Source organism: Corvus hawaiiensis, chromosome 15, assembly GCF_020740725.1.
Source record: "Corvus hawaiiensis isolate bCorHaw1 chromosome 15, bCorHaw1.pri.cur, whole genome shotgun sequence".
NCBI lineage: Eukaryota > Metazoa > Chordata > Aves > Passeriformes > Corvidae > Corvus > Corvus hawaiiensis.
The window spans coordinates 17,131,646-17,150,283 of NC_063227.1; the positions used below are offsets into that span (position 1 = coordinate 17,131,646).

The 18,638-nt window shown below is 39.1% G+C and overlaps 1 protein-coding gene across 1 annotated transcript in view; it reads left to right on the forward strand.

The window, feature by feature from the left end:
• Positions 1-383: 383 nt before the first annotated feature.
• DOCK2 (dedicator of cytokinesis 2) overlaps positions 384-18,638 on the forward strand; it is a 157,431-nt gene continuing 139,176 nt past the window's right edge. Inside the window, exons 1-9 of the mRNA XM_048319744.1 lie at positions 384-708; positions 8,228-8,311; positions 11,104-11,144; positions 13,081-13,136; positions 13,285-13,381; positions 14,442-14,590; positions 16,233-16,368; positions 17,705-17,859; positions 18,475-18,556. Of these exons, the coding sequence (XP_048175701.1) occupies positions 672-708; positions 8,228-8,311; positions 11,104-11,144; positions 13,081-13,136; positions 13,285-13,381; positions 14,442-14,590; positions 16,233-16,368; positions 17,705-17,859; positions 18,475-18,556 (837 nt within the window). The 5' untranslated portion in view covers positions 384-671. The remainder of the gene's footprint in view (positions 709-8,227; positions 8,312-11,103; positions 11,145-13,080; positions 13,137-13,284; positions 13,382-14,441; positions 14,591-16,232; positions 16,369-17,704; positions 17,860-18,474; positions 18,557-18,638) is intronic.

The following is an 18,638-nucleotide window of genomic DNA, read 5'->3' on the forward strand; positions in this document are numbered from 1 at the left end:
GCTTTTGGCAGTTTTGTATTGACAGTAAGCCTTTAAGAAAGTACTGCTTTGTTTAGAGAATAGTCTCCTACTTCCTCCAAACATAGAATGACAGAAATTAAAAAGAATGGGTGTGGTATGAAACATGGCTTTGTCTTCACTCCGTTTCTGTTTGCAGAGGAGACATGAAAAGCACAAATCTGTGTTCGAGGACAGGTTAGAAGAGCGGAGTATTTAAGATGTAGTGTCCCCTGAAGTCAAGTCTTTCAAGCCTGGTGTTGGTCTGGTGTCCTGAACTGACCTAGCCCGTGATCAGAGATTGTCACTGCAGGCGGGCTTTGCACAGACCTGAAGTTCAGGGGTGGTGCCATACGGTCCTGGTGTGGTTTTGGTCCTTTTTTCATGCTTCTCTTTACCGCTGACATGGTGCAAGAGAAAGACCCGGTTTGGCATTCCCCTCCCCCATGACACTGGGGCACAATATCTTGAGTTGAGAAAAGAGGAAGGAAGCTCCGAGAGGCAGCAAATCTCACAGAGCCCTCGCAGCTGCCTCTGCCTGCTGCTTGTCCGAGGGCTGGGGAACGACGGCGCTTCCGGGGCCTGTGTTTGTCACCCACCTCCAGCTCTGCATCCCGTAAATCCTGGACTCCTTGGGGGTGGGCATCCCTCGGAGCCTCACGGATTCATGTGTGATGGCAAGATGGCACAAGACGGAGAAGAGTGGTGTGGGTAAGTAACTCAGGGAGCTGCCATTTCAGTGTTGTCTTTCTGTCTTCTGAGCAGGATGTGGGCAGGTGTTTTCTCTGGTGTGATGAGTTAACACTGTCTACTTTACCACGGTGGCTTAATTGAAAGGATCAATTTTGTACAAAGTTTTGACCTTTCAAACAGAATGGCATGAAGTACATGAGAGTCAGCCTTCCCACTCTCACAGTAATGCAGCTTTTGCCACCTTGGTGTGTTAGAGGCAGACTGAACAAATAATGTGTTGTATAAAGTGCAGCAGCCAGAAAGTTATGGGGAACAAATGTAGGGGAAGGGGAATCCTACAGTTGCTTCTGCAAGATTGTCACTTGTGGTCCCTGTTACAGAAAAAAACTGTGTTTGAGTTGGTAAGTAGTACTTTTTGGAAGGAAAGTAATCTTCTTAAAATGAATGATGTTAACTTGTATGGACTGAATTGCTGTTTAAAAAAAGCCTTAAAAAAGTAGGAATCAAAGCTAAAGCACTTGAAAGCTAAATGCTAGTTCTTAGTTATTAACCTTCTATATACTTCTGACAGAATTTTTTTATTTTAAGTAGGCCATAGTGTTTTGTGATGTGCATTAAAAACCCAACTGGCTGCATGAAATAAAATGTAACACCAAGGAATTTATAAGAGGAAAATAATGTCTTGTTCAACGTCCATGTGTAGCAGTAGCAGAACTGCAAAATGGAAGTAGCCTGTTCTGGTGGCAGTTTACATTACAAAATAAAAGGTGTAAATATTTTCTGTTTCAATTTTACGTATCATAAAAAGCACCTAATTTTTGCCCTTGTAGTAGTCTCTGTGGTAGTTGAAAGGTTCAGCAAACCTCACATAGTAAAATCCATCTTGTGAAATACATTGCTTCAAAAACAAATGGCAATCCAGCAATGTTTGTTGTCCTGTCCAAAACAATATCATTTACTCTAGAGTAGGTCGCTGGGAAGAACTGACACTGCAAACCTGCTGGCACTTCCTTTCCCCTCTGCTTGCTCCCCTGCTGCTCTCACCTGTGAGCAGAGTGAGTTTGGTGTAAAATAGAATCTGGGCATGTTGTGTCCTGCCGTGTGGTGATGGTGCTACCACTTGCTGGGTATCCATTTTCTGGGTTAAAGAAGGGGTTTCTGTTAAACATGTTAGAAAGCTCTTTATATTTGTATGTAAAAATCACAGTTGTAGTAGTGTCTGTGGTTTAGTGTGTCACAAAGGAAAATAAACAACAATCAGTTGGACTTTTCAACAATATTAGAATAGTAGTTATGTAAGTGGTCATACATGTGACTTTATGGTAGGTTCCTTCAGTAAGAGCATTCTGTCTCTGTTTTTGCACAATTGCTTGAATTTAACAGATGAGTACAAATTCAACAACCTTTAGCTTATACCCAGAAGTTCCTTTTCTTAGCCAAACTGTTTGCTCACAGTTTGTCTTACTTTACCTTTATCTTGGAAACCAAGTGTATTCTTTCATTATATACATTGGTGAGAAAAATGCTCTTGCACCCCAGAATAATTAAAACAAGCAGACAAACCCAAACAAGCATGTACCACCACGACTGGTTGTCCTGTCCCATAAATTAAATAAATTTATGTTCTTTGAAGTTGGCAGGAAAATAGTGTAATTGCTGAATTTCAAGTAAATGAAACTTACGGAGTAGTGAGGCCTGGAAAAGGGGCATTGGCAGCTATGGTCACAAACAAAGAGGGTTTTGCATTTATGGTTGGTTGTAAGCATGCCTCCTGTGTCTGAGGGAGATGAGAAAAATGGGCAAACTGAGTCTACTGAGTCATAAATTCTGTGAAAGTTGATGAGCTTTTGGAGTAATACACACTGGAAGCTTTTTGACCACATAGGGTTATTTTGTCTTCTGTGGTTTTGAAAATCTTTGGGTTTAAGTCTCTGATTACAAATCTCACGTTGAATTTTCAAGTCTCTTGTTTAGAAGTGTGCTTGATGCCTTCAGTTTATGCTGATCAGCAGAGTTTCAGTTTGAGAATATTGGGCCCATCATGCTTTGGATGAGCAGAGTACACTGCAGGGTAGGTCTGGGAGACCATGCCATCCCTTGATTATGGTAAATTGCACCTGTTGTGCCCACTTTTGTGTTTTACTAAATTAAATGGAGTGGTCCAGGTGGAAGATATTCAGCTTTGCACTTGGAAACTACAGTCCTGGTTTTACACATGAAACCTGTTCTTAGTCTTGCAGCATTCCCAGCCTAAATTTGTGTTATTCCTGTGGACTGGACAGGATGGAAGAGTCATGACGGGCTGGTGACTTTGGGTGGCAGTTTCCTCATGGAAAATCTTTGCCTTTGTCTCAGATGTTAAGCAAAGTTACAAACTGGTGAAATATTACGTTGCCATTCTAAACTCAAGCATCTGATTTACTCCTGCTGAATCTGAAAATGAATGTTTGTCCTTTTGATGCAAAATTATGGGGAGGAGTGGGGGACTTCTCTGAAGGTATAGAAAAGCACATGCTCAGCCTGAGTGCACAGGGCTGAGACTGCCTTGTCTGATTTCATCTGCTGAAGTCCTTGGAAATTATTCTACATCTCTGAAATCTGAATAGATTGCGGTGTAAAGGAGCAGAGCTTTGTTCAGGGCAGGTTTCCTCCATGAAATGCACCCTCTGAACCCAGCAGACTGTTCCAGCTGCTTGGGATACAGCAAAAGGCAAACTGAAACGGTATCAAGACAAAGCTGGGGAAATAATATTTTTATCCATGGTCTTTCATGAAAAGAAAAAATCACAGCTAAATATCCTTTCCTTCGTAAAGAGTTCTAAGAAAAATGTCTGTGCTGCATTTTTATATGAGAAGGAAAAGAGTCAGAGACAATATCTTATATAACTGGTTTGGTATGTTAGAGCTTCCTGGTTCTTGTAATCCATACTGGCTTTATCGTGCCTAAGAAGGAAAATAAGTAGCTCAGGTCAGCTAAAACCTCCATCTGGCCCCAAGATTAAGCAAGTGAGGAAGTCTGTATTCAATTGTTTTCTGAGATAACAGCTCATTACCTGAGAACTGCAGAATTACCCTTTGAGCATTATTTGCAATAAATTTAATCAGCATCTAACACTTAGGACAAGTCTCTGACCTGTGATTTTTCCCCTAGAACTGTACCCGTGTTGTGGTCATTAAGGCACACTTGGTCTGTGAGATTTTAGGGGAGATCCTTAACTTGGAATACTGGAACACATTTTTTACAGGTTTCTTTCCAGAAGTCAAGAAATCCTGCTAGGACTGTATATTTTCACCTGGGGTTTATCTGTCTCCTTGCTGAATAATTTCACCCTGTTCTCATGAGAAGAACATGGTAATTGAGCACCAAGAATCGATCACTTACGAGCACTTTACTACTCATAAAAGTGGAGCTGCATATTTTAAAAATAAAACAGGGCGCTCGCTGTGCCCATTAATTAGAAATTTTTTTAATATGCAAAACACATCATGAGTTATTGCCTCGAATCATACCAAGTTGTCCTTCTGTTGTGGTAAAGGGAAATTAGGACCTGAACGGTTCAGTTATGTCTTAGGAATTTTTTTTTTTTTTTAATTCTGTATAAGAGTGGAAAAGTAGCCAGGAAAAACAACTTGAAACATGGCTTGTTATAGAAAGGTGAGTCTCAAAATGAAACAACGTAATGCTTGTACTTTTTATAAAGAGTCGGACCTGGACTGCCCCTGAAGGAAAACAGGCAGCAAAGACAGGCAAGATTATTAGGCTAATAAACGGTTTCAGTGTTGCAGGTTGTGAGATTTTCCTCGCTTACCATTCCCACCTTGCAGTAACTTACAGGCTAATCATGTAAATAGCAATAATATGGGCTTTAACACTGAGGAAATGTAGCTTTTTGAGGAAGGGGTTCTGTTACCTGGGTTACTGTGACTCTTCCACAGTGTTTTGTGTGTGGAAGTCCCCAAACAAGGTATGAGGGGGTTTTTTTCTGCTGGCCATTTAAATTAGGAAAGGTTAACTGTTTTCTGTCTCCACAGCCACCCATCTATTCAAGAGTGTACACACATATTTATCTAGAGGGGGGAGTGTGCATATCAGATCCAACAGCTCTGGCTGCAGTAGATGAGTAGGAGTTAAATGGAAACAGAGGAATTTTCTTCAACCCTCAATTTTTCCCACTGGGATAGACACTGGTAGATGTCTTCACTCAAGCACTGGGTGTGAGGGTGACAGCAAAACCACACAGAAGCTGCTGAGAGTCACTGTCTGCAGCACGATCTGTTTGACTGGACTGGAAAGGATTCTCTGGGCACGCCTCAGGGACGTGATGGGAATTGTTCCTGTCTTCCTGACGTACAATTCAAAGCCCACCTGGGCTTGAATGGGGCTCAGTTTGGAAGGCTGGCTATGTCAGCAGTCTGACCCAGCATTTCCGTGTGCTCTCTGAGCAGTATTGATGCTGTGGTGTGCTGGCCTTCAGCTCGTCTCCTGAGGGAGCTGAGAAGCTCAGGGGCCTTGCACTGGGCTGTTTGTTTGCTGAGTCACGCGTGATGTGTGTGCTATAAAATTGCCACAGAGGTTATGGGGATCTCTAAAAAGACAGTTTTTATCCTTTGCTTGTTCAGGGGAAAATTTTCCACCTGTGTTCTCAGTGAGCTGTAAAGTCCCTATTTAGGAACACAGTCATAAAATTGGGGTTGCTGGGCGTTCTCTGAGCCATCCTGGAAGAATCTGGCAGCACCTGTGTGCAGACACACTGCTGCTGGGAACACCTCAGCTTGGGGCTGAGGAGGGCATCTGCCATCCAAATCTCCCCCGCTAATCTTATTGCCATGACTTCAGTCACTCCTGAGGTCAGTAATTACTATTAGGATTTAGGGTGAATGCTGGGGTCTTCAAGCAGGTCGCTTTCTGTGCCTCAAGGATACTGAGACTCATGATACTGAGATACATGACTCATTTTTTATTTATGGTTGGGATACAGGATGCCAGGGAGAGGAGCAGTAGGAAGGTTCTTCAGAGAGATTTGAAAGGCCTTTTATTTCTACTCACTGGAGAGTTTATTTTTTAAAAAGCCAACAACATGTTGTGAATATCCCACCAAAAACCTTGAATTCCACGTGGGGTTTTCATACACTATTTTTGAAGAGAAAAATGAGTTAAATGTTTGTGCACACATAACCCTGAGGATCTCAAAAGAGGGTGGAGGAAAGGGAACCCTCCTTTTGGCTGGTGAACTCTGAGGCGACACTCACAAATACAGGAGGGTCCTGGTTTGTGAGGGAAATGACATCACTTACAGCTGACAGAAAACAACTGGATATAATAGTCAAATTTTCATTCACAGTAAATAATTAAAGCAATAGCAGATGTGATGGTTAAGCTGTCTGGTGCTGTAGATAAGACCTATGGCTGTAGCTGATGGTGTTGGGTTATTTGTTACATTTTTTGCAAAGTACTTTGGGAGGTGGTTTATCACAAAAGGTGTGGGTAGGTCTGTAGCCTAAAACTTTGTAGAGGGATTTTTTAAACTCATCCTACCAAGCAATCCAAGTTCTACAATAAGATCTTTCTTGTTAAGTTTCCACTTACTCATTTAGAAATAACCAAGATGGTACAGCCACTTCCGTTGCCAGTTTGTAACTGCATTTTTCAATACATTCAGGGCTGTTAAATGAAGTTTTAAGAGAGCAAAACCGAAATGCAATGTAAATATATGACTCAGTAATTTGCATCTATATTTTGAGACAGCTACAACTAAGTAGAGCAGCACATATTTTGAAATCTAAAATATTTGCTAGTCAACAGTAGTCTTGATCTCCATGGACTTTTGAGGAAAATAGTATTAAGAACATGGGAATGCACACACATCCCCCACCTCCCAAACACTCCTGGCAAATGTCTCTTGAAATGTCATGATAACTTTTCAGGGTTGTTTGCCATCCTTCACTTATGGAAAAGAGACCTGTCAGAATAGAATTACACGTTATGCTACATAAACTCAATTTTGTGTTGGGCTAAGGCAGTTCCAAGGAAGTGTTTTCAAGATTCTCTTGAATAAATGGCTGAATCTGGGCAGCAGAGCCTCACTTCAAAGTTATACTTCTTTTACTCCTCCCCATATGTTGAATGATTCAAGCCTTGCTCTCCCCACTCAGGAGGAGGAACTGCTGGGAACCTCTTCATGTCAACAAAAAAGAATTTATTCTTGGTCCAGTAAGCCTCTTCTATCTGAAATTCCTTCTAATTTCTGTTCCAGAAATATAACAAATATAATGATGGCAAAAGAGACATAATTTATGGAATACTTGTAAAGGGAAGAGGATGAATCTATTTAGCTCTACATTCCTACTTTAGGCATTTTCCTGGAAGGCAATTTATTTTGAGACTTTAATAATTTAAGCAAAATAAGTAAAATGTTTAAATAAAATGTATCATTATACACGTTGACCTAGCAGAGATGAACATCCTGCTTTAGAAACCTGGAGAGGGGAGCAGAAGGAATGCAGGAAGATGCTGAAGGTAGACTCTGCTTTATAGATCAGCTTTCCCTCGCCCAAACTACTTCAGGTTTGGTTGCTGTGTGTGGCTGGATGGGGACACTGCCGGGAGCCAAGGTGGAGCTCTGCTGACTGACACAATTTCCTGCACACCTGGGGTCACCTTTAGCAGCCTGTTCCCACCTGCACAGTTTACTCGGGGGATCAGCTGTTTGTATTTAATCAGTTTCCCTGTGTGATTGTAGCTTCAATAAGCACTTCTGCTCTAATGCTGTTGTAGAAATTTGTAACCAAGCCCAGAAAGAAAAAAAAATTTACAGAGGCACGGTTAGCATAGGAGCCCACATCCTGTAGCCCTGGAACGTAACTGGTGAAGAGGCTTATTATCTTGAATTCTCTCTGAAACTTTGCTGTTTCTTAACCACATGTAGATAAGTTTCTGATTAGAACACTTTTAAAATCCCCTGCTCCTGTGTTCTATTCAGAGTCATACAGAGAATACAGAAAATTATGAAACTTGGTACTGTTTCCATATGAAACACAGTTTCACGTTAAATTAAAGCATCTAAACCCAGGAAAGAAGTCAGTAAATTTAGTTTTTACAGGCATCTCTGTGCCCTTTCATGCCAGTGTAACTATAAATTTCGATAACTCTGTGCTTAAATCCTTTGGGCCAGTAGACAAACAATTCCCCAGCACTATAATTGTGTGTTTAGCAAAGACCTGCATCTAAACAGTGCTCCTAAATCCTGTGCAGAGCAGTGCTGATCAATAGCTGGTGTCCCCATGCTTGCTGAGTTTTCTTTGGGGTTGGTTTGTTTGGTTTTTGTTTTCAGCACTGGCCATTTTCACCATCTTCCCATTCTCACAAGAGATTATTTAATGGTGACAAATGGAGCTTCTGGATAGAATTATAGTTCTGTTTGTCTAGCCTAGTGTATTTATCCCAGTATCCAAACCTTAATAACCACGTCTGGTTTTCAGTTAAACTGTAGTGTGTGGCTGTATTGAAAAATAGTGTTTTCATCCTTTAATTTTCCAGCTATATACAGTTTCAAAGGCACAAAGATACAACACCTTTCTCTACAAATTGGTGATGTGGTCCATATCCTGGAGTCCTTTGAAGGTAAGTCACATTTCTCATTTCTTTGTGAATAACATATTCGTTTCACCTCACAGCAATTCCCTGTATTACATTGGTAGCTGTCTAATCCTCTCGTTTTTAGTGGTGGTGGTGGTGGTGGTCTATTTTGAGGAAGAACGTGATCTTTTCTGAAGAGCCAAAATTAGACATATTACAGTACATGTGGTTTTTTGGGAAGCCTTTACCAAATGAGGAAGTCATCAAGGTGAATGTAGAGTTCGTGAAGTTTGTGCCAGCTTGTGATGTACCTCATGGAATTTACATTAAATTTGATTTAAGATTTAAAGGAGTAAACTTTTTGCCTCTAAACTAAATGTTGGTTGCTAGGAGATACTCAGCACCCTCATCCTGTTGTACAATGAGGAAACCCAGTTAAAGAAATCTGAGTGTCAGCATGATAGAAACAGTTCTGAAGGCCATCCAACTGATTGAACATGTTAAGCAGCAGAACTCCAAGTCAAGTCATGCACGATGGACAGCCAATACCTTCACAATCCCACTGATTCTCTGCAAGTCTCTGCAAGACAGAGCTACTGAGGTTTCCATTAGTATATAGCACAGAGGGTGGAGTTATTACTAACTCAGCAGCTGGGTATCTGCAAACGTCACCGCGAGAGTGATTTCAGTTTGCAGTGATGCTCTTGACCAGGCCAAGAGTTTTTTAAAAAAATTGCAAACTGCTTAAAGCTTTGAAAAACATAGTGTGAAATTATCTTCCTCAACCTACTTCTGCTGATAGAACATGTGTCTGTGGTATCTTATTAACTGTACTTATGTTAAAGAGAGAGGCCAATTGCTGCCTTACACAGTGGCAGAGACAGCTCAGTGTTGAGACATTTGGTTTGTTGTGGTCACAAAGTGCAAACACTCTGAAGCTGTTTGAACCCAGCCTTTTCCACCACACAGAGCTCTAGGCTGTTTTGTCAGGAAACAACAAAGGATTTGAGGGAGGAGCACCTGAAAAACCACATTTACAATGTACTGGAGCACAAACCCATAATTATTTCTCTTCTGTTTGTAAGATTAAGTCAATATCTTTAAGCATCAGTGAAAACATTGATGTCACTCAGCAGCCAACAGTCACAATGATTCCTGTCCTCTCCTAAAAAACGTAAGGTCTGCACAATTCTTTAAGCCTCTATTCTAAACATTTTGGCTAAGAACAAAACACACAGACAAACCAGAAACCTCCTCATCTCTGTATTGTCTATTAGTTGCAGAAATAGCATTTCAGGCTTCTGATGCCTGTGGTACATTTGTTGTCAGCCCAGCCTAGTGAGTTGAGTGCTGATCTTATAGGGTTATTTTTTGTCTAAAAGTCTTTTCTGAATCCCCTGCCCTTGACATGCTCTGTCATGCATTGCTTTATGAAATATGTTTGTCAGTGAAGAAGTGGAATCCTTCTCACTGTGCGAGTGAAGTTCATATTTCATCAGATATCTTCAAAATATGCTGCCAGCTGCAGCTGGCTAGTAACCAATGGTGACAGGATTCTTCCCGTGTTCCTTTTATGTCCTGTTTTAGTTGGTTTTGCATGGACAAAATTTATGCACAGAGCATACATGTGCTGTCACAGCAGATGGGGTGAAACCAATTTTACACACTTGGTTGTAAATTGAGACTATGTGCAAATAATTCAGTTTTAGCAGTAAGATGGAATTTTATTGTTGAGAAAACACTGGGGGAAAAAAGAATCCCAGTGCAGAAAAACCTAAAAGAAATCTGTCCTGAGTTTTTCTTTGAGGTCAGCAATCATCCTGTGACTTTTAGCATCACCTTTCTGACACTACTGTTTGGTGTTTGGGATTTATTTTTATTATTTTATGCTTTGCTTGCATGGCTGCGATACCTGTGATAGAAATGGTGAGAGAGAAAGGGTGATAACAAAGACATCACCTTTGTTCATGAAATTACAGTTAGAAAATGTATGCTTTTAGTCATAAATTCTTTCTATGGGATGAAAAAAAAAAGTAGTATTCAACAGTTAAACATTGATTCTCTGCAGGTGATTTTTCATGATGGGGTGTGCACATGATGTGGCCCCAGATCTAATTTAGGAAGGTTGAACTCTGCTTTTTATGCTTTTTGTAGTTTATTGAGACTTAACTGTGGAATAGGTGGAGCAAAGCCTGAATTAATTTTTAGCTTTCCATTACTGCAATTCTGTACTCCTGTCTTTTGGAAAGGCTTTCTAGTTACAAATGGAGCAGAAGCCAAATAATAACCCTGAGTTTTCTTGAGATTCCAACTTGAATTTACACCAAGAAGCTGCTTATTATGGTTGAGTCCAAAAGCTAAAATTCCTCATAGCAGAAAAATGACTTAGTCTTCTTGAAGGAAATTGAGTGTGTAACAACCATGTGCTCTATTGGATTAATACTGGGCCTGGAACACAGGAAGAGCTTCATGGGCTATCCAGGACCAGGGGCAATCGTGGCTGAGATAGGTATTTAAGGATGTGCACATAATTACTTTGCAATACAACTTACTCTACCATTTTAATGTGAGCATGGGGTGTTAAAATATGTGTACAATTATCTGTACTTACTGTGCAAGGTTTGAAAGCAGACAATACAATCATATTTGATAATATGCAAGTCATGCTTAATATAATCCCTGCTATTCACTTTAATCTATGTATGTTTGAAGTAACTGTTAATTCTTACAAATACTATGCTAGGTATTTTTTATGTGAAATAAACCCTATGACTTTGTTGTGTGCTTTATAATGCATGGGTTTTTTTGTCATACCAAGTTATCTTTCTCCCTTTTAGATTGGTACAGGGGTTACCTAGTAAGATACAAAGGAGCAGAGGTAAGATCACACTGTTCATTCCTATGAGACTGTTTTTAAGGAGTCAGCTCATGAATTGGGTTTTTTGACTATCTCTGCCTAGATAGTCCTGATCTCTCTGTTCTGATCTCTCGAGTCAGCTATTGCCACTCTTTCCTTTCAAGATGAGAAAAATGATCAGCATTCATCCTGGACAATGTTGGTAAATAGAAGTGAGGGCTGAGAAAAGCAGATCGATGAAGAAGAAATGACTGTGACTTCAGGTTAATGGTGTTGAAGACACCATTTGAATTGAATTTTGAAATAATTTGCTGCTAGATGTGTTTGTTTCTGTACTTTTCCAAGGATTCTTTAGGCTACAAACAATATAAACAACTTGTAGGAGGCTTAAGTTCTTAAATATCTATAATGTACAAAAATAGTATTAATTTTTTTAAAAATCAATGTTCTTAAGCCCAAAAATGGAAAGCCACAGAGGAACAGTTTTTACCTTAGGTATGATGACTCCTGAGTTAAGTAGCAAGAAAATTACTTCTTAATTTCAAATGCACTTTTCCGGAAGAAAAGCATTTTTGTTTGTAACTTGCTCTTAGTATAAGACTCTTTTTTTAGGGAGCAGCAATGCAAATGCGTTAAAACACTATGCCTGTGTTTCAATTACTCCTTTGACATTTCTTTTGACTAAAAGTTTTATTACCATTTATTCTATATAACATTTCTATTTTAATCAATTAAAATTTAGCCTAAAACTAAAAAGGGAAAATATTTACCAGAACTAACCACTTCCTTTTAACTAATTCTTAATTCCTAATATTGCTAAAAGGCTTCAAGATCAACATGCATAACATGCTTTAAGAAGTATTATTAATTTCATGTACTAAGATACCACTAAATTTACCATTAGTGTGACCTTCTTCTTTTACTTTGCTACTTCACAGACTTTTTTAGCTTTAATCTTAATGAAGAAAATGTGGAAGTGATAAGACATGATTGTGTTCTGATTAAGATCCAGTGCTTAAAAGAAAATGGTTATAAAAGAAGCAATCTAATTCGGAGAAAGACTTTGTAAAGTAGCACATTTGTTATTGAATTATTGTGGTACTTGAGGTACCACGAGTGAGTTATTGAATAGAGAAGAATCCAGGAAGAATCTAGTTAATTACCAAGGTGAGATTTGCCGGTTATGGGGAGGATTGTCATGGACAGAGTGATTGTCAAACATTCCTTTAATCATAAAGGATTAAACTTTGGCTTAAGACATTTCAGCTTTTGTAGAGCAAGAACAGGTCACATTAGAACTTTTTCTCTGGTGACAAACCATTTGTTTTCTACACAGGTCAGTTAAAATAGATGTTGAGAATGTCATGGAACCTGGTGCTTTCTTGGCTACATCTTGCGGGGCATCTCTGCACAGCCCTGGGGAGCAGAAAATGAGACTGCAATCTCAGCTGCAGTGGGGCCACACAAATCTGGGAAGGCTGAGAGTTTATGGCTTTACTGTCTCCCTTCCTCATGCATTGCAAATATTTTTATCAGTATTCAATGATCCTACATCAGTCTTTCTTCTTTGCTTTGATAATCAAGCTGTTCTCTAAATTAGATTGTGTTTTTGTCTATGAAAGGGGAATGTATGAGATGATGCACAGACAAAATGTTTCTTTACTGAATTTAATCTGTATTTTATTATATTGTATTTAATTGAACTGTTTTCTGGGGTGGAAAATGGTGTTTCTTATGAAGAAAGATGCCTATGCAGTCTATATTTGCAGAGATATAACAAAATTTCTATTATTTGTCTGTCAAATAGAAATGCATCCATCTGGACAGAAACTAAATAATCAGCAGTTAATTTGGGTATTACAGTTTGTCATTACAGTTTATGTTCATACTCATGGTTGTTACCCCAGTGTTCTTGGAGAATAAGTGTGGATTTCTGATTTTTCTTCTCCTTCAACAGGGAATATTTCCTAAATCCTTCATCCACATTAAGGAAGCTACTGCTGAAAAGAAAAGGTATTGAATTTATCTGTTTTATTACATTATTGAGCTTGTCTGCTAAAGAATGAGTTTTAAGGCATTTATGTTCCTCACCCACAGTAACTATAGTACACACCCATGAAATGCAGACACTCTTTGTGATAAGTTTCCTTCTCTTTCCTAGACATACAGAAAATGTCATACCTGCTGAGATTCCCTTAGTCCAAGAAGTTACCACTACTCTCTGGGAATGGGGAAGCATTTGGAAACAGCTCTATGTGGTAGGATGCCATTTGTTGCTTGTTAGTCAGTCCTATTTATGCCCACTGGGGCCTTGTTCAAATTAATGTCTTTTCCTACATTCAGGGCAGGGTCTGGGTGGATTTAAGAAATTGCTTTCTCACTACTAAGATTTTCTTCAGTGGCTTTAAATGCCTAGTGGCTTTAAATCTAATTCAGCCATCAGCCTTGGACTGGATGATCTTAAAGGACTCTTGCAACCTGAATGATTCTGTGGTTCTGTAAAGGGAAAGCTGACTTCCTGCTGAGGAGTGGTGTAACTTCATGCCTTTGTTTCAACCTTGAGTATCCTGTGCATGATAAATTTTTCATAATTTTGATTTGTAGCATTGAAAATTTTCCAGATAGGAGTATAAAAGATAACTGGGATGCATTTGAAAAGATTCATGATGCTCTTGGAAAGCTAGAACAGAAGTTCTTCAAGGGTTACTGGAAGCAAGTAGCTATCAACAGTTGGAGATTTCAATAATTGTACTGAGTGTTCCAGGATCCCAGCCACTGGATTTTGCTTTTTCTCTGTTGGGGAAAAGCGATCTTGAATGTGCTGTAGTTTTCTGAAACACATCACTTGTTAGTCTTCTTGATTAAGTCAACAATGAAAACCCTTCTTTATTTTCAGTGAACGACACTAGAATTGCTTTAGTGACCTCTGTGTATTCTCTCATTTTTCTCTTAAATGTGTTAATACCACAATAAAGTGTTGTTGTTCCCATCAGTATCTCATACAGAAGTTAATTATTTTTGTAATGTTTTCTCTTGATGAGAATTTGTTAAGGAATTTTAAAACAACACAATTAAATAAAACAAAAAGAACATAATTCCCTATCCTAATACAGACTGCTTAAATTTCGTGTCATTTCTTTATGATCACATGGGATATTCTGTCCTTAAGAATTTGTGGGATGAGACATCATTATTTTACCTACTTATTGTTCCTGCTATCATTTAGCATTAAATATGACATGTAGCCTTTAGTTGTCAAGACCATAGTTTCGCTTCAACTCAAAGCCTGAAACTATTGAGGTTTTTTTTGTCTCCTAGACAAATAAGAAAGCCCGGTTCCAGCAGGTGCAATCCATGATGTATGACTTGATCGAGTGGCGGTCACAGCTTCTGTCGGGGACTTTGCCAAAAGATGAGCTCAAAGAACTCAAACAGAAAGTCACATCCAAAATTGACTATGGTAACAAGTAAGCAGCCTACATTACTTCTGGAAAACGTGATTTATTCTGAAGCACATCATCAAAGAGATGATGATAAAGTTTTCATGTTTAAAGGTTTGGAATTCAAAAGTGTGGTTCATATTCTTCCTTTTCAGACTTCCCCCTGTTACTCCTGGGCTGGTGGTGGATACTGTGATGAGGCTTTTCATAGCAAATGGTTTTTCAAAATATTTTTTCTTAATTATAAATACATGTGCTTGTCTATCGGGAAGATTTGAGATCTGGCCTCTATGTGCATGTGTCACCAGCGTGCTTGGGGCCCAAAATTTGTCCATCTGTCACAAACGTGGCCTGTGTCCAGTAGTGTAAGTGACCCTCAGAAGTGGTGCTGGCAAACTGTACTAAGTCTGCAAACAAATGCATCCACACCCACACCCAATTCTGTAGGGAATTTCCAGGCAGAACTCTGGTTCTGATAATAGAAGTGAAACTACCGGGGGCAGAATAGTGATTTGACAAGATGTCTTGTCTGCTCCCTGCCAATAAAAAGCCACTGCAACACAACATATTTTTTGGCAAAATTGTGGGATTATGTGAGGTCAATGGTGTTCTACCATCTGATAAGGGGGGAGAGAGAGAGAGAGCTTGGTAAAAAAACCTTCACAATATTATTTTTACAGGCATTAGAATCTGCTTATAAACTGTGTTTCGCTATTATAAGTGACTGTGGTTGCTGTGGCCTGAAGGCCTCTATGAAGCTGAAAGTCTACAAATACTGGTGGCTACACATACAAAATGACCACAGGGTGTTCTGAAACTCTTAACTTGTTCACTGTGATTTGGATGCAAATTTGTAATAAATTGTATTCATACAGAGCACACTGTGGAATACATGTATCCTACTGCACTGTGTGGAGCTCAATGCTCACTCAAAACCAGAATTTACTTTGAAGTGCTCCAATCAAAGAAGCCCAGCTGTGATTAAGACAAGATTAATATTCATTTGCTTTCAGACTTTTGTTTTCTTATGTTCTTTCTGTATTATGAGACAGTAAAGTGCTTCCTTTGGAAGAGTAGGGGTGAAGAGGATGTTTAAAATTATTTGGATCACAAGCTGGATGGTGTTTTTAAGCTCCTGAAAGTGTGGGGTTGAGTTGTGTGGTGTGAAAGAAACTTGCCAGACTGTGGAGAAGAAATAAAGGGGAAATTACAATGAAGGCTGAGGGGGTCACTGTGGGAGAGGGAAAAAAAGAGTGACAGGGAAAAAAGGCATGATTTGTATGAGAACAGGGCAGAAGAGAGCAGAGTTAAGTATTGGGACAGAAAGGGTAAGAGAGCAACATAAAAGCAGAAGGTAACAGGAAGACTCTACACATCTTGATTACAAATGTTGAGTGTTAAAAGCTAAAAGCAATGAAAACTGCTAAAAGTCATTGAATAGGGTGAAACTATTTCATGTGAGAGGCATTTCAATGCTTTGGTGACATTACTGTAAATTCCTAAATATTGTACAGCAGCTTAAAGAAGAATCATAGTATGTAGTTAGATTTTTCTTCAGTTTTGCATATATAACTTTAAATCTTTAAGTGCCTCCTTGTTTGTTACATTTCTAAGCTTTCTTCATATAGAAGGAAATAACCCTACCATTATGCCTTTCACATTTTCACAGAGTACTTGAGCTAGACCTGATAGTTAGAGATGAAGATGGAAATATCTTGGATCCAGATAAAACCAGTGTTATCAGCCTGTTTCATGCGCATGAAGAAGCGACTAATAAAATCACTGAGCGAATTAAGGAGGAAATGGTAGGAATGACTGGCTAAACTTCGTTTCCTTTGCTAAAATCCAAACAAAAACTAGTCTAAGGGTTGAAGGATGGAATCAAAATTTGGTGGAAACATTTTTCTCTGACTTAAGAGCAGATCTACAGACTTCTGTTATAAATAAGGCTAAGCCTCAAATTGAATTGCATTTGTGCACTGGATTTGGGCTGTGGGCTGGGCTGAAAGCTTGTGTCTAAAGCTGGTTCTAAATCCATTCTGAATTCATATATGGAAATATGTCTCTTCACTCCATCCATGGACTACTCAACAGGCTGAATTGCATAGTGAATAGTTACACACTTGGAGGTCAGGCTGCAAACCAGGATTGACCACAGCTTGCTTTCACAAGGTCTTGTGACTGCACTGGTTGTTTTCTAAGTGTTGCTGCTTGCTAGTTAGTCTGATGAAGTTGAAGAATTTAAGCTCACTGAAGAGGAACTAGGGTGAACTCAGCATAATCTTGTGGACACCAGAAGTTCATGTGCCAAAGCAAAGCTGACAAGTGCATAAATTAAATCTTTTTAAATGTAAAGCAGGTGACTACACTTCCTCGACCTTTTGCAATATGAAATCTCTGCAGGGATTTGTAGGCCTCTTTGGTTCTTTTCTCCATTTATGAGAAAGTAAGCTGTAAAAAAGCAAGTAAAACACTTAACAGAAAATAGTTGGTTTGTCATGACACTTCAGTAACAAATCACTGGAAAACATCTTGTAATTAACTGACAATATAAGGAAAATTAAACTTGGGAGTCTGTGATAGACCGTGGTGACTTATTTTAAAAATAGAGAAAACAATGGGTTTAGAAGTGTTAAGAAGCTGCTTCTTGGTGGTTAAGATGGAAGGTAGGTAGAATTCAGGAGCCTATTTTTGAGTCAGTGAACCTGCTCACCTCTGTCCTGATCTCAGAATGTTATTTGCTTCCTCTTCAAAGAGACTTCATTTTGCTATTGCTTCTAGCACACTGAAAGCCCACTGTGATGTGGATCACAGGCCTTCTGCTATGGCTTACTGTGCTCAAAAATGTATTCTTTCAGGCTTGTAGGCTTGTCTCTGTGCTGACATCTTGATACTTGCCCTTTTCTTTAAGACTGGTGAGAATATTTCCCCCTTTACATCATTGCCTTCTGGCTGAAGGACTGGCCTAAGGCATGGCAGTCATAGAAGAGCTCAAGGTGGAAGAGAATTATGAGAATTATTGAATCCAAATCCCTGCTCTCTTTTTCAACTATTACATATACTAGCAAGTGAAACTGCTTGTAGTATAGCATCATTTCAATTCATGGATTGTTATTAACTGATTTTCCTCCTCCTGAGTAGTCAAAGGATCAACCAGATTATGCATCGTACTCCCGAATGTCTTCATCTCCCACCCACAGCCTGTATGTCTTTGTGAGAAATTTTGTTTGCCGAATTGGAGAGGATGCAGAGCTCTTTATGTCACTCTATGATCCACAGAAGTCAACAATTATAAGGTAAAACTTCTTCCTTTGACTGCAGAAGAGTAGCAAGTAAAACAGGCCAAAATGAATTAAAATAATTGCCAATGTGCTATAACAATATAATAATGCAAAGAATATATAAATAAAAGGAAGGAAACCAAAAACAAAGTGAAGCATTAACAGATCTTGTTGCTGGTTGCTACTAAAGGATTCTAATTTTCCTAATATTTTCATAGGTAATTCTTGGATTGAACATTTCAGAAGTTTGGAAAAGCCTGAGCCCATTTCAGATTTAAGAGATTGTTCTAGATGGGCAATATTGTGGTGTTTGGAATAAAGTGCCGAGGGGGGGAGGGGAGTGAAAAAAAATTAAATTTATAAATTTCTGGGTAGATTAAGATTCTGTTGAGTATTCCCATAAAACAGACTATGATGATGGTAAGCTTGCCTCAAAAAAGTGCCCGTTTGTGTTATGTTCAAGTTACTCTTTTAAAACTTACTGTTGATACTTGTATAGTGTTTTTCTTGCCATTTTAGTCTGGTCTTAGATTTAAACCATCACCACAGACTGCTTGTTATGCAACTTTTGTACTGTGTAAAGGGAGAATTTAAAATCACTTGGCAGTGAGATATTTATCTTCCAAACAGTGAGAACTACTTGGTGAGATGGGGGAGTCGAGGCTTTCCAAAGGAAATTGATATGCTCAACAACCTTAAAGTGGTGTTCACAGTAAGTGTTTCCCAGTTTACTGCCCTTTGTATTTGCAAGTGAAATTGTCTCTTCTCTGTGGTCACTGCCAGACCTTGTAAAG